The 15,963-nt window shown below is 43.3% G+C and overlaps 1 protein-coding gene across 1 annotated transcript in view; it reads right to left on the minus strand.

The window, feature by feature from the left end:
* Window positions 1-964: 964 nt before the first annotated feature.
* Window positions 965-15,963, minus strand: part of LOC145396334 (fasciclin-2-like) — a 108,669-nt gene continuing 93,670 nt past the window's right edge. The window contains exon 17 of the mRNA XM_080269733.1: window positions 965-1,193. Within this exon, the coding sequence (XP_080125859.1) occupies window positions 1,085-1,193 (109 nt within the window). The 3' untranslated portion in view covers window positions 965-1,084. The remainder of the gene's footprint in view (window positions 1,194-15,963) is intronic.

The raw sequence follows: 15,963 nt of genomic DNA on the forward strand, positions 1-15,963 counted from the left end.
GCGATGGATTTGAGATGGAAATTTAGGGAGAGAGAAATATACTAGGCCTCTCAAAGCTCTGAAATGTTAGGATTGTTAGCCAGTAGATGAGTGACAAGCAGAAGAGGTGGAATATTAGGCAGAGAAACATACCAAGCCTCTCTCAGCTTAGGAATATTAGCCAGGAGAGGAAAGCAGTAAGCAGAAGAGGTGAAATATTAGGCAGAGAAATTTACCAAGCCTCTCTAAGCTTAGCAATATTAGCCAGCAGAGGAAAGTGACAAGCAGAAGAGGTGAATTAGGCAGAGAAATATACCAAGCCTCTCTAAGATTAGGAATATTAGCCAGCAGAGGAAAGCAGTAAGCAGAAGAGGCAAAATATTAGGCAGAGAAATATACCAAGCCTCTCTCAGCTTAGCAATATTAGCCAGCAGAGGAATTTGACAGGCAGAAGAGGTGAAATATTAGGCAGAGAAACATATCAAGCCTCTCTCAGCTTAGGAATATTAGCCAGCAGAGGAAAGCAGTAAGCAGAAGAGGCAAAATATTAGGCAGAGAAACATACCAAGCCTCTCTCAGCTTAGGAACATTAGCCAGCAGAGGAAAGTGACAAGCAGAAGAGGTGAAATATTAGCCAGCAGAGGAAAGCAGTAAGCAGAAGAGGCAAAATATTAGGCAGAGAAACATACCAAGCCTCTCTCAGCTTAGGAACATTAACCAGCAGAGGAAAGCAGTAAGCAGAAGAGGCAAAATATTAGGCAAAGAAACATGCCAAGCCTCTCTCAGCTTAGGAATATTAGCCAGCAGAGGAAAGTGACAAGCAGAAGAGGTGGAATATTAGGCAGAGAAACATACCAAGCCTCTCTCAGCTTAGAAATATTAGCCAGCAGAGGAAAGTGACAAGCAGAAGAGGTGAAATATTAGGCAGAGAAACATGCCAAGCCTCTCTCAGCTTAGGAACATTAGCCAGTCGAGGAGAGCAAACAGACAGACACACACCAACCCCCTCTCAGTCGGGAGGGGGGGGGGGTCAAAAATGTGACATGGGGGGGGGTTGGAAATTAGGAGAAAAATAGAAAATCAAACAGATGCTCCCAGGGATGATTTAAACGGGAGAATCCTTGGTGACGCTGCCCTTTGAACCAGATTTCTTCAGCGTGTCTCCCTCCTTCTGTTGCTCCTCCTTCAAGATGGCCTCCTTGTCGTCCTTCTCGCTGTAAGGGAATGCACAGTGTTTTAAAAAATAGCTTAACGATATATCTTCCTATAAGCCTCGACGTTCTTCTCTCAGACGGCAAGGATTGTGTTTTTAAAAATTCCTTGACACTTCTTAATTTTCCTATCATCCTAGCCATCCTTCTTGCTGTAACAGAATGCAAGATGTTTTAAAAAATAGCTTCATGTTTTATCTTCTTCCTATAATCTTTGTCGTCTTTCTTGCTGTAACAGAAAGCATGGTGTTTTAAAAAATAGCTTACCATTATTTTAGCTATACAGTAATCCAAAATAATCATATACAACAAGTGATACTGAAAGTCGGAATTTTTCAGAGTGTTTTTCGTAAAGAGAGGATGAAAAGAGGACGAAATAATTATATATACAGTAATCCCTCAATTATCGGGGCATAATAGAGCCAAAGGCATGGCTGGGTAGTGGCAAGATGCTGGATAATGGTCACTATTCCCCTACCACATCCACACCCCACCTATAATAAACACTATTCCCCTACCACACCCACACCCCACCTATAATAAACACTATTCCCCTACCACACCCACACCCCACCTATAATAAACACTATTCCCCTACCACACCCAAACCCTACCTATAATAAACACTATTCCCCTACCACACCCACACCCCACCTATAATAAACACTATTCCCCTACCACACCCACACCCCACCTATAATAAACACTATTCCCCTACCACACCCAAACCCTACCTATAATAAACACTATTCCCCTACCACACCCACACCCCACCTATAATAAACACTATTCCCCTACCACACCCACACCCCACCTATAATAAACACTATTCCCCTACCACACCCACACCCTACCTATACCCACCTCCAACCTAACCTAACCTATTTGTACAGTACCTGTGCTTAATTTGGCAGTGTTTTACCGTCATTCAGGTATATTTAGACATCAAAACACACATAGCAATATCCAAAGTAATGCCAAACACCAAGAAAACCATGCAGACAAACACTGAACACCAAAAAACACCCTACCTATACACCAAAAAACACCCTACCTATACACCAAAAAACACCCTACCTATACACCAAAAAACACCCTACCTCTACACCAAAAAACACCCTACCTCTACACCAAAAAACACCCTACCTATACACCAAAAAACACCCTACCTCTACACCAAAAAACACCCTACCTATACACCAAAAAACACCCCACCTCTACACCAAAAAACACCCTACCTCTACACCAAAAAACACCCTACCTATACACCACTGTGTGTTCAGTAGCTGCCCCTCCTTCCTTGGTCAATGTTTTTGGGTCATTCTGCCATATTCAGACATCAGAATGTGTGTAGAAATATCCTAAATAATTTTCAACACCAAGAAAACCATGAAAAAAAAATGCTGAAAATCAAAAAACTATCTATCTATCTATCTATAGCCCGACGCCCTAATCCTGCAAAGGGTGGCCGCAGACAAAACGCCTCCAAGTCACTCTGTCACCCATCATTTGACTACCCTCCCCCCAGCTTACTCCCCCCTCCCTCATATACCTCTCCACTCCATCCCTCCACCTCATCCTTGGTCTGCCCCTCCCTCCACCTCACCTACATACACCCTCTTAGTCAGTCGTTCATTCTCCATTCTCTCCACATGTCCAAACCACCTCAGTGTATTTCTCCTAATCTTTTCAATAAAAAAAACACCGTACCTAAACACTACTGTATGTGCAGCACCCCTCCTTCCTTTGTCAGTGTTTGGGGGTTATTCTGCCATATTGTGACATCAAAACACACACAGGAATATCCTAAATAAATTTTTACACCAAGGGAACTGAAAGACACCTGAAGTTACCTGCTGAGAAACATTGTGTTGGGGAACTTACCACCCTGAGCACCGCCACCAGGCTTCGTAACCCACACACCTCCACCAGGTGTAGAGTTGTCCCGTGTGGTCTAGTGCCAAACAGTAGTGCCTAACAGAGGTCTTGAACCTCCTCCTCCTCCTCCTCCTCCTCAACCTGCTGGAGGTGGGTGATGACTGGTGACGTGCGGTGCAGCGATGGTGACCTACCCACCTCAGGAGACTCTGAAGACAGCCACAAACTTATGTCCAACGGGGAGTCAGTGGCTGTCGATGTGATAGGTTGCGGGTCTGATGGTGAAGGAAAGACTGGAAATCATCCACGTCAGACCCCTCAGAGTCCTTCTTGGCTTCAATTCCCTGCAGGAGACAAAAACAACCGCTTTCAAGGGTTTTGATGACATGACAGACTTCAGGTCATAATGCCAAAGATTCTACAAGGTCAGCTCCCCACGTGTGTCCTCCACTGTGTCCTCGTCCTCCAGCACCGCCATCACCTCGTTCAGGAACCTCCGTCGGTACAGTCTCTTGGCAGCCACAATAACACCTGGTCCTTTGGTTGAATCAGAGCAGTGGTATTAGGTGGCAGAAACATGCACCTAATCCACCCGTCAAAAGCAACCGAATCCTTCTCAGACGGACGCACAGAAGCATTGTCCAGGAGCAGGAGTGCCTCCACCTGGCCACGAGCGATACCAAGGACCTCCGTTTGATAACAGATAACCTCGTTGACGAAATGTCTGCAGAACCAATCTCTGAGGATGTTAGTGGTAAACCCGGCCTTCACAGAATGGTACCACACAACAGGCAGGCTGTCCATCAACCACTGGAGACAACGTGGTTGTTTTGTACGTCCAACAACAACGGGTTTGAGGCGGTGCGTCCCGTTAGCTTTGGCACAGCACAAAACAGAGACACGTTGTTTGGACAACTTCCAACCAGGCACAGACTTCTCCCTCCCTTTCCTCAGCCAGGGTGTGGGTGGGCAAGGAGCGACAGAGCAGTGCAGTTTTGTCAGCCTTATACACTCCACCAAGGGCGAGGCCCTCGTCCTTGATCAGGTGCTGTACTTTCTGGTGAAATGGGTCTACTTCCTCCGCTGCCGTGTCCAAGGCCTCGCAGTGTGCCTTCCACTCAATAAGTCCGTGCCGAAGCTTGAAGCGGAAGAGCCATCCCTCGGACGCATTGAAGTCCTGTACATTGTGCAGGCGTGCAAACATCTCAGTAGCAGCCTTCACCTCGGTGCCACGCACTACCACACCGGCACCACAATGCTGACAAAACCACATCAACGTTGACTGGTTGATAATGGCGTGGCGGGCTGGGACCATTACCTTCCTCTCGCCGTGTCTAGTGCTTTTGGTAAAGTCCCGTCTGTACTGTGTAACCTTGTCGTGTGACTTCTTGATATCAAACGATGTTGAACGTGCTAGATTGAACTTACAAAGAAAGCCAGGAACAACGCTTGCCTCGTCATTTCAAAAATAGCCGTAGGATTTTTCTTGAAAATATGTTCAGTTTGTTTCGCAGGCAAAATTACATAGGTTAACTGTATTTTACCTTACCAAGGCAGCAGGTGTGTCTGGGTTGACTGCCAAAATGTTGAAGGCCTCAGGCGATATAGGGGTGAGTTTAGTCACTGACCTGATAAATAGGATTATTTATGAGTGTGTTGTCCCAGATGATTGGCTGAAGAGTGTAATTGTAAATGTGTATAAAGGGAAGGGTGATGCCCTGGAAAGAGGAAATTATAGAGGTATAAAGCTTTTAGATCAGATAATGAAGGTAATGGAGAGAGTTTTAGAAGGTATGATTAGAGAAAGAGTGAATATTGATGAGATGCAGTTTGGGTTTATGCCAGGTAGGGGGACCACTGATGCTATATTCATTGTTCGACAGCTTCAGGAAAAATATATTGGTAGGAGAAGGGATCTTTATTTTGTTTTTGTTGATTTGGAAAAGGCCTTTGACAGAGTCCCTAGAGAGGTGCTGAAGTGGGCAATGAGAAAGCTTGGCTTGGAGGAGTGGCTGGTTAGGGTGGTTATGGCCATGTATGTGGGTGCTCACACCCAGGTGAGAGTGAATGGAGATTTGAGTGATGAGTTTTCCGTGAATGTTGGTGTGCATCAGGGGTCAGTCTTGAGTCCCATGTTGTTTATCATGGTACTTGAAGCCCTTTCACGTGACTTTAGAAACGGACTCCCGTGGGAGTTGTTCTATGCTGATGATTTGGTGTTGATTGCAGAGAATGAAAGGGAGGCGGAGGAAAGGTTTAGGAAGTGGAGAGATGGTATGGGGCAAAAGGGTTTAAGGGTAAATGCAGATAAAACAAAAGTGATGATATCTAGGGTTGGTGGCGGTACTGTCAAAGACGAGGGAGAGTGGCCATGTGCAGTTTGCCACAAGGGCGTGGGAAGTAATTCCATCATGTGCGGTGTGTGTGATAAATGGGTGCATTAGAGATGTAGTGGTATCAGAGGTAGACTGCGAGATAATGCTGATTTTATGTGTACGGCGTGCCGGGGCGAGCAAGTGGAGATCGTCAGACGTGAAAGGATTGAACTTGCTGGTGAATCTCTTGAGTGTGTGGAAGAGTTTTGTTATTTGGGAGACATGTTTTATGGTGGAGGTGGGGCTGGAGCAGCTCTGTGGCTAGAGTGAGAAGTGGTTGGAAGAAGTTCAGGGAGCTCTTGCCTCTCCTGACATTGAGAGGGCTCTCCCTTCGTGCTAAGGGAGCTTTGTATGCAGCATGTGTTAGGAGTGTAATGCTGTATGGCAATGAGACCTGGGCAGTGAAGGAGGAAGACATTCGCCGGCTCAGATGTACAGAAATGACAATGATTAGGTGAATGCGCAGTGCGTCCCTGCGTCCAAGGCCTGGAGGGGCTGGGTTTACAATGGAAGAGTTGAGAGGTAGGATGGGACTGGAGTGTATTGGTGTTGTAATGAGGAGGGGTAGACTGAGATGGTTTGGGAGGAAGGATGGGACTGGAGTGTATTGGTGTTGTGATGAGGAGGGGTAGACTGAGATGGTTTGGGAGGAAGGATGGGACTGGAGTGTATTGGTGTTGTGATGAGGAGGGGTAGACTGAGATGGTTTGGGAGGAAGGATGGGACTGGAGTGTATTGGTGTTGTGATGAGGAGGGGTAGACTGAGATGGTTTGGGAGGAAGGATGGGACTGGAGTGTATTGGTGTTGTGATGAGGAGGGGTAGACTGAGATGGTTTGGACATGTGGAGAGGATGGGGGATGATAATTGGGTGAGGAAGGTGAGAAGTGTTAATATTGGGGGTGGGGTTATGAGGGGTAGACCGAGAAAGACATGGGACGAGGTCATTAAGTGTGACCTTAGGGTTAAGGGACTGAACAGGGAGGCTGCAATGGATCGTGCAGCGTGGAGAGCTGCCATTAGGTGACCAAGGCCGACACATGCAAGCATGTTGGAGCCTTTAAAAACAAAAACAAAAACAAACCTAACCTGTCCCACTGGGACTGCTTGGCAAAGGTGGCTGACTGTGGCATTGACACAAATACCTATACCATAGGAATTGTTCTGTACACTATTGTGGAGAAGAGAGAGAAATTGAGGAGATGGAAGGAGCACTTTGAGGATTTGTTGAATGTAGAGAGTGAGAGCAGTGTGAGTATAAGTGGTTGGGGAATGGCTGGGAGAAGAAGAGATGAGAGGAGGGAGGAAGAGATCAGTAGGGCGGAAGTAGTGGAAGCGATGAAGAAGATTAAGCTGGGAAAGGCCCAAGGAATTGATGGAGTGTGTGGTGAAATGCTTAGGTATGGGGGTGAGATTGTTGTGGAGTGGATATGGAAGTTGTGTAGATTGGCTTGGGAAGAGGGAAGGGTTCCAGAGGACTGGAAATCAGGTATAATTGTTCCTCTGTACAAAGGAAAAGGGGAGAGAGAAGTATGTGGTAACCATAGGGGTATTTGCCTTCTTAGTGTGACTGGTAAAATATATGGTAGAATACTCATTGATAGGGTTAGGCATATGACAGAGGAGCTAATTGGAGAAGAGCAAGGGGGATTTAGGAAGGGAAAAGGGTGTGTAGATCAGATATTTGTTCTAAGATGTTTAGTGGAGAAGTATCTAGAGAAGGGAAGGAAAGTGTACGCTGCCTTCATGGACCTGGAGAAAGCTTATGACAGAATAGATAGGAAAGGTATGTGGAAGGTATTAAGAATATATGGAGTGGAGGGGAAATTGTTGAGTGCTGTGAAGAGTATGTACGAGGGAGCTAGGGCTACGGTGCGAGTGGATGGTGAGCTGAGTGAGTTCTTTGATCTCAATGTGGGACTGAAACAGGGGTGTGTAATGTCTCCATGGCTGTTTAATATATATATGGATGGGGTCGTAAAGGAGGTACAAGGTAGGGCAGTGGATGTGGGAGTGGCCCTAATGAATGAGGGTGAGATTCGGAAGCTTCCGGTGTTGCTGTTTGCTAATGGTACAGTATTGTTGAGTGAAGATGAATGGGAGTTGCAAGGTTTGGTGAATGAATTTGGGACAGTGTGTAGGAGGAGGAAGCTGAAAGTTAATGTAAACAAAAGTAAAGTTATGGTGTTTGAGAGGAATGAAGTCACAGAGTGTGCAGTGAGGTTGGATGGTGAGGATATGGAGAATGTGAGTGCATTCAAGTACTTGGGTAGTGTGATGAGTAAGGATGGAACTTTGGGGGATGAAGTACGTGAAAGGGTACAGCAGGGAAGGAAGGTTGTTGGCACACTGAAAGCAGTGATGAGAAATAGGGAAGTGAGTATGGGAGTTAAGAAGTCACTGCATGATGGTATTGTGATCCCTACCCTGACGTATGGAAGCGAGGCGTGGACCTTGCAAGAGGGGAACAAGTCAAGAGTGAGAGCAGTGGAAATGAGTTACTTGAGAGGAGCATGTGGAGTGACATGGAGGGACAGGTTGACGAATGAAGAAGTGAAGGAACGTTGTGGGGTAGATGTGGATGTGGTTGAAAAGATTAGGAGAAATACACTGAGGTGGTTTGGACATGTGGAGAGGATGGAGAATGAAAGACTGACTAAGAGGGTGTATGTAGGTGAGGTGGAGGGAGGGAGAGGGAGGGGTAGACCGAGAATGAGGTGGAGGGATGGAGTTGAGAGGTATATGAGGGAGGGGGGGGTGAGTTGGGGGGAGGGGAGTCAAATGGTGGGTGACAGAGTGACTTGGAGGCGTTTTGTCTGCGGCCACCCTTTGCGGGATTAGGGCGTCGGGCTATAGATAGATAGATAGACTATTGTTCTGTACATACACACATACAGAACTGTACTGTGTACTGGCATTGACACAAATACCCATAGCATAGGAATTGTACTGTACACTATTGTTCTGTACATACACACATACAGAACTGTACTGTGTACAATACACTACTGTAGTACTATCATATGTACTGGTACAGAAATTACTGTATTGTACTGATGTTGTACTCAACGTGGGAAGGTCTCTCTCTCTCTCTCTCTCTCTCTCGTGCGAGTGCCTCCTGGTGGCTGCGTGACTTTCAACATTCGGTAGAGAGGCGGACGGGCGCTGTCACCGAACATGTGCTCGTGGCTTGTGGTCTGTTTGATGGTGGTGGCAGTTGGGCAAGACTTTTGCCGGTGGCTGTGCGACTCTTGACATTCATTGGAGAGGCGACAAACGCTGTCGTTGAACACGTACTCGTGGTTCGTGGTCTGTGTTACACACACAGTGGCAGTGAGGAAAGAGCTGGCCAGGTGGCTGCACGACTCTTGACATTCATTGGAGAGGCAACAAGCGCTGTTGTTGAACATGTACTCGTGGTTCGTGGTCTGTGTTACACACACACTGGCAGTGAGGAAAGAGCTAGCCAGGTGGCTGTGTGGTACTAGACATTGGGTGGGGATGCGTACGTGTGTTTTGACACCGCTTGTGGGTTACAGTTGTATTGCTTGGATGCTGGAGGTTCGTTGGGAGTGACAGGACCAGCGCGTGGCTTTGACCATTCAGTACAGGGACGGATGGACGTTGTAGCAATGGTTGTGGGTTATGGACCACTTCCCGGACCAGCGCGTGGCTTTGACCATTCAGTACAGGGACGGATGGACATTGTAGCAATGGTTGTGGGTTATGGACCACTTCCCGGACCAGCACGTGGCTTTGACCATTCAGTACAGGGACGGATGGACATTGTAGCGCTGGTTGTGGGTTATGGACCACTTCCCGGACCAGCGCGTGGCTTTGACCATTCAGTACAGGGACGGATGGACGTTGTAGCGCTGGTTGTGGGTTATGGACCACGTCCCGCTTACGGCTCCAGCCCAGCGGCCACGATACCCAGTGTCTGGACATGTTGGCTGGCCGGCTGAAATTCTTGGGCACTTTTATGTCCGAATAATAGCCAGTAAATTTGGATAATGGTTTAATAGAGCCAAGGCCCAGCGTCCGGATAATGAATGTCCGGGTAATTGAGGGATCACTGTATAAAAAAAAAAAAATCATCACCATTTTTTTATGATGAAAAAAGAAGGGGGAAATAAATCCATACATCACAAAAAAATCAGTTATAATTTGAACTGCTGAAGGTTGAGATTTGGCGGGAAATTAAGTCTGCGGATGTGACAGTGTGAGAGTGAAGGGGAAAGGAAAATTTAGCTGGCCTCTACCTGGTTAAGAGTCAATATTAATGGTTTGCAAAATGTACACACACTTTCAAACACACACACACACAAACACACACATACATACACACACTAGAATTTACACATACATACACACATTAGAATTTACACATACATACACACACTAGAATTTACACATACACACACACACACACACACACGCTACAATTTATACACACATGCACAAACACTACATTTTACACACACACACTACATATCAAACACACACACACACACACACACACACACACACACACACACACACATACACACTAAATTTTCTCTCTCTCTCAAATTCAAACTTTCAAATCAAACTCTTAAAATAACAGAAAAAACAACCAAGACAAAACAAAAATACAAATCAAAATTCCTCCTACCATTATAAACTTAAAAATGGAAATCAGATGAGCGTAGGCTGACCATAGGACCTGGGAGACAGCGGAGATTGGTCGAGGAGGTTTTGGAGGGATTTGGAGGTGGAAATTGAAGATGGAGAGACTCTGGAGGGAAGAATGATGGACTGGGGTCTTCGCGGAGAGGCCTGGAGATCAACTGAGGCTTGTCGGTTGATTGGAGGGGCTCGGAGATTGGTTGGAGAGATTGGGGAGGGAAGAATGGTTGATTGGAGAGTTTGTGGAGATGCCTGGTTGCTTGGAGAGGCTTGGTGATTGATTGGAGAGCTTGGTTGATTGTCTGAAGAGAGCTGGTTGATTGGAGAGGCTGCCTGGTTGACTGGAGAAGCAAGTTGATTAGGTGGAGACACTACCTGGTTGATTGGAGAGGCTAGATGATCGATTGAAGACGTAGAGACAGCCAGCGATTCTACTACTGACTGAGAATCAATCAAAGACTCTTTCCGATTCTCCCCAGGACTCTCTTTCTTCGGAATCTCGCGGAAGTAAACCTTTGTCACGGTTTTCAGAGGCTTTTTTGAATTCCCAGCCTTACCCTGCTGATTTTGGGGTATGGGGGGAGGGGGTACTGCTGGCCTGGGTGCAGATGTGGTTGCAATCTTCGTTGTTGGAACCGCCTGACTTTGAAATGCCTCACTTTGAAGCGGTTGACTTTGAAATGTTTGAATTTGAACTGGCGGACCTGTAACTGACACTGGTGGTTTTTTAATTTGAACTGGCTGGCTTGTAACTGATGCTGGTGGCTTTTGAATTTGAACTGGCTGACTTCTAACTGATGATGGTGTTTGAATCTGCCCTGTTTGGATGTTTGGCTGGACTAATTGGTGTTTTAAAAGTGGATTTGTTTGATTTTGATCTGTTTGCTCTTGTGTTTGGACAGGATGAGTTTTTCCTGTCGATTCTGTTGGCAGTTTTGTCTGAAGTTTCGTTTGGAGTGGATGATTCCTTCCTAATGACTCTCTTGATTTAAATCCCACTTTACTACTATCTGAAGGGACTGGGATAGTAGCCTGGGGACTATTTGGGCTACTGGAGGCTGCAATAGTCCCCTGCTGACTATTTTCAGGCCTATTTAAATGACTATTCTGACTAACGGCCAGTATTTCATCATACGCTGCCACTCCAAAGGCAATCTGTGTCGGTACTACTTCCTCAGCTGCGTTGAGTGGCTGGTACAAGGTGCTACTTGAACTAACACTTGAGGGTTTACGAGGAATAGGTGTCTCTCTCTTATATCCCCTCCTCGGACCTCCTCCTTCAACATTCCCACCCTCGAGCTCCACATCTCTCCCATCTGGCTCTCGAGTCCTTTCGATTCCTCCTTCAAATCTTGGCAAATCCGCTAAAACTATTCCTCCATTTTCTTTATCATTTCCGAGGCCTTCCCTGCTCCCCAGTCTATCAAGTCTATCAGGAGGCCTTTTATCTATCGCTCTATCTATCGCCTCTCTGCCTCCCGATCTATTGTATCTATCAAAGGAGCCTCTATCTATCTCTTCCCTACTTCCGGATCTATTGTATCTATCAAAGGAGGCACTATCTATCGCTTCTCTCGCTCCATCTCTCTCAAACACACCCTCACTCAACCCATCTCTACTTCCCCTTACTTCTTTACTATCTAGTGCCTTATTTAGCATCTCTCTGCTTCTAGAAATAAAGTTAGGAGCTCTAGAAGCCTTTACTAGATCATTTCCACTACTAGTAAAGCCTCTGGGATCTCTAATCAATATTTTATTTTCCATTCCACGCGTCTTCCCGATTCCTTTTTCAAATTCGCTCCAGTCTCGCTCTACTTTTGGCTTTCTCTCTCTCTCTCTAGCAAGATCTAGGTCCAATGTCTCTATTCCTTGATTCCTAGGCCTTCCTTTACCTAGTTCCTCCCTGCTTTGATCTAGGAAATGCTTAGATCTGTCAAAGAAAACAGGATCTCTTCTTATTGTGTGCATAGGGTCATTTACTAAGCTCTCCCTCGGCACTTCTTCTCTACTAGCGGATAAATAGCCAGTTTGTGGGTGCTCGGGGTTCCTATGTAGCTTAGATAAATTGTTTCTAGTACTATCTAAACCCTCCCTACTAGCCGATAGATAGGCTGATAGATGGTTAGTTCCCCCCCTATTCTTCCTATCATGGTCACTCACTGATAGTATCTCTTGGCTTTTGGAAAGGCTGGATAACTTGGTGTTTGGATTGCGTTTGGGGAGAGGTGGGGGCCTGCGCTTGATCTCTGGCACTGGCGTTTGGTCCGGAGCATCCTCCCCCTCGAACGGCTTGGCGTATATTGACTCATTCGAGGACGACGGGGCGACATCGAGGGCTGGAGTGCTAGCGCTTCCTCTCATCCTCGCAACGGCTGATGTGGCACTTGAATCCCCCTTCCTTATCATCCTAACAATCCGAGGCTTTGTCCTACGTGCCTCAAGGTCGGCCTCGAGCATCTCCAACCTCGTCCTTGAAAGCTGGTCCTCATCCTCAACCAGCTTCCCCCAGCTGGAGTGATTTCCTTGAGTCTTCCTCTCTTGGCGGCCATCTTGAGTCAGAATATCCAAGCTTGAAGTAGCACCTCGAGAGTTTGGAGTATTTCTCGACTCTTGGACTCTCTCATCTGGCCCTCGGATTAGTAGGTCTTCCTCGACATTCCTCTGGGTAAAGCTATCTCTATTTCTCTCTCTAAAATGTCTATCTCTATCTCTAAATTCTTCCTCCCACTCGGACCTTTCTAGTTTATTTATATCTCTCATTTGGCGGCCATTTTGTTTGTTTACGTCTCTCACTCGGCGGCCATTTTGTTCTCTGTTTACGTCTCTCTCTCGGCGGCCATTTTGTTCTCCTTTGTTTACATCTCTCACTCGGCGGCCATCTTGAATCTCTCTCCCCACTGGGCTGTTCCAACGATTCCTGTCATCTAACTCAGTGTGAAGTCTTCTGAAAGTTGGCAGTTATAATTCAAAACTGATTTACTGTTATTTATTATTTTTTTTACCATTATATATCAATTTTATTCATATTCTTCTCATTATTAACTTTATATTAATTTATAGTTTGTAATTTTCACTCAAATCATTTAAAAATAATTCAAAGTTTTAAATGTCATGAGAATTTTCAAAGTATATAACAATCTTTTTCAATATTCTTCCTAATGACACACTGGAATATATATAAGAATTTTCAGCTCAAAAAGAGAATATTACAGTTTGCAAAAATATTCAAAAATTATCCTTCAAAGCTGCAAAAAATCATATTACAAGATTTGCCACAATTATAAACCCAACATTGCTACTCACAGCACACCCATAATCTTTTTCTTTCTTTTTCTTTTGAGGGAACAATTGTATGCCTTCAGCCTTTGTTTCCTTCTTCCTTGCATAAAAAAAAAAAATCACTGCTTAAATCACCACGATCACTTATTGACAAGCGCAAGTACAATAACACACACAGTCCCACAGGTAGGTCACCACACTGCTTGATCTCTGGCAGCCGTCCACACTGCTTGATCTCTGGCAGCCTCCCAGTTCAATCCCTTATCTCTTACAAAGCATACTCCACATTGCTTGATCTCTGGCAGCTTCCCAATTCAGTCCCTTGTCTTTTACAAAGCATAATTCACACTGCTCGATCTCTGGCAGCCTCCCAATTACAAAGCATAATCCACACTGCTCGATCTCTGGCAGCCTCCCAATTACAAAGCATAATCCACACTGCTCGATCTCTGGCAGCCTCCCAATTACAAAGCATAATCCACACTGCTCGATCTCTGGCAGCCTCCCGATTACAAAACACACAAATCATATTCCCACATCAATAAATAATAATATACAGAAAGACAAAATCAAAATCATTTAAATCTACATATACAATTTTTCAAAACACTCTCCCACATATATAGCAATTTATAATATCCAAAAAATCAGATATATATTATTAAAATCAATATTCCACACAGTCAAAATCAGTACATACATACATACATACACACATAACATACACATACAATCATTTCCACATTTACACACACACACACACACACACACACACACACACACACACACACACCGAGAGAGAGAGAGAGAGACAGACAGACAGACAGACAGACAGACAGACAGACACACACACACACGAGAGAGAGAGAGAGACAGAGACAGAGAGACAGACAGACAGACAGACAGACACACACACACACACACACACACACACAGATTTTAATGTGTGTGTGTGTGTGTGTGTGTGTGTGTGTGTGTGTGTGTGTTCTTACCTTTCAATTAGGTAAGGTAAGAACACACACACACACACACACACACACACACACACACACACACATTAAAATCATCACATTGAACAGAAATGGTAAGAGACAAGACTGATTTGTATGGCTTAAGGTGTCTGGCAATAGGTAGACAGATAGATAGATATATAGATAGATAGACAGACAGATCATCATCATCATCATCATAATAATAATAATAATAATAATAATAACAATAATAATAATAATTTAATCTCATGCTGGGTGCAAATATTTTTACATGTGGGTGCAAATAACACTGGTGATATTGGTGTTATAAGCAAAATAAATCACTTACAAAAAGGTGTTAGGGTGCTTTGGTGATCAGGTAAGTATTTATGTAACACAGTAAGGAGTAATAAGCAAACTAAATCACTTACAAAAAGGTGTTAGGGAACTTTGGTGATATTGGAAGGATTTATGTAACACAGAAGAGGACAGTAAGGTGTAATAAGCAAAATAAATCACTTGGGAAAAGGTGTTAGGGAGCTTTGGTGATATTGGAAGGATTTACGTAACACAAAAGAGGACAGTAAGGTGTAATAAACAAAATAAATCACTTGGGAAAAGGTGTTAGGGAGCTTTGGTGATATTGGAAGGATTTATATAACACAGAAGAGGACAGTAAGGTGTAATAAGCAAAATAAATCACTTGGGAAAAGGTGTTAGGGAGCTTTGGTGATATTGGAAGGATTTATGTAACACAGAAGAGGACAGTAAGGTGTAATAAGCAAAATAAATCACTTAGGAAAAGGTGTTAGGGAGCTTTGGTGATACTGGAAGGATTTATGTAACACAGAAGAGGACAGTAAGGTGTAATAAACAAAATAAATCACTTAGGAAAAGGTGTAAGGGACCTCCACAATATTTACCATCACTCAAACACAGACCAGGTTTAGCAATTCTCGACAAGCAAGCCAGCAAACAGAGCCAAGCAAAAGCACAGGCAAGAAAAACACCAATATAAACAAAGCCCAAAGCAGAAAGAATATAACCATGCAAAAAAAAATAAATAAAACACATTAATATAATTTTTTGAAAGCAGACACATTCAAAAAAAATAAATAAATAAAAAAATAATAATAATAATAATAAAAATAATAATAATAATAATAAAAATAATAATAATAATAATAATAATAATAATAATAATAAAAATAATAATAATAATAATAAAAATAATAATAATAATAATAATAATAAAAATAAAAATAATAATAATAAAAATAAAAATAATAATAATAATAATAATAATAAAAATAATAATAATAATAATAATAATAATAATAATAATAATAAAAAGAATAATAATAATAATAATAATAATAAAAATAATAATAATAATAATAATAATAATAATAATAATAAAAATAATAATAATAATAATAATAATAATAATAATAAAAATAATAATAATAATAAAAATAATAATAATAATAATAATAATAATAATAATAATAATAAAAATAATAATAATAATAATAATAATAATAAAAATAAAAAAAATAATAATAATAATAATAATAATAATAATAATAATAATAAATGAGAT

Source organism: Coenobita brevimanus, chromosome 36 (genome assembly GCF_032717465.1).
Source record: "Coenobita brevimanus isolate Jiangsu-jjx chromosome 36, ASM3271746v2, whole genome shotgun sequence".
Lineage (NCBI taxonomy): Eukaryota > Metazoa > Arthropoda > Malacostraca > Decapoda > Coenobitidae > Coenobita > Coenobita brevimanus.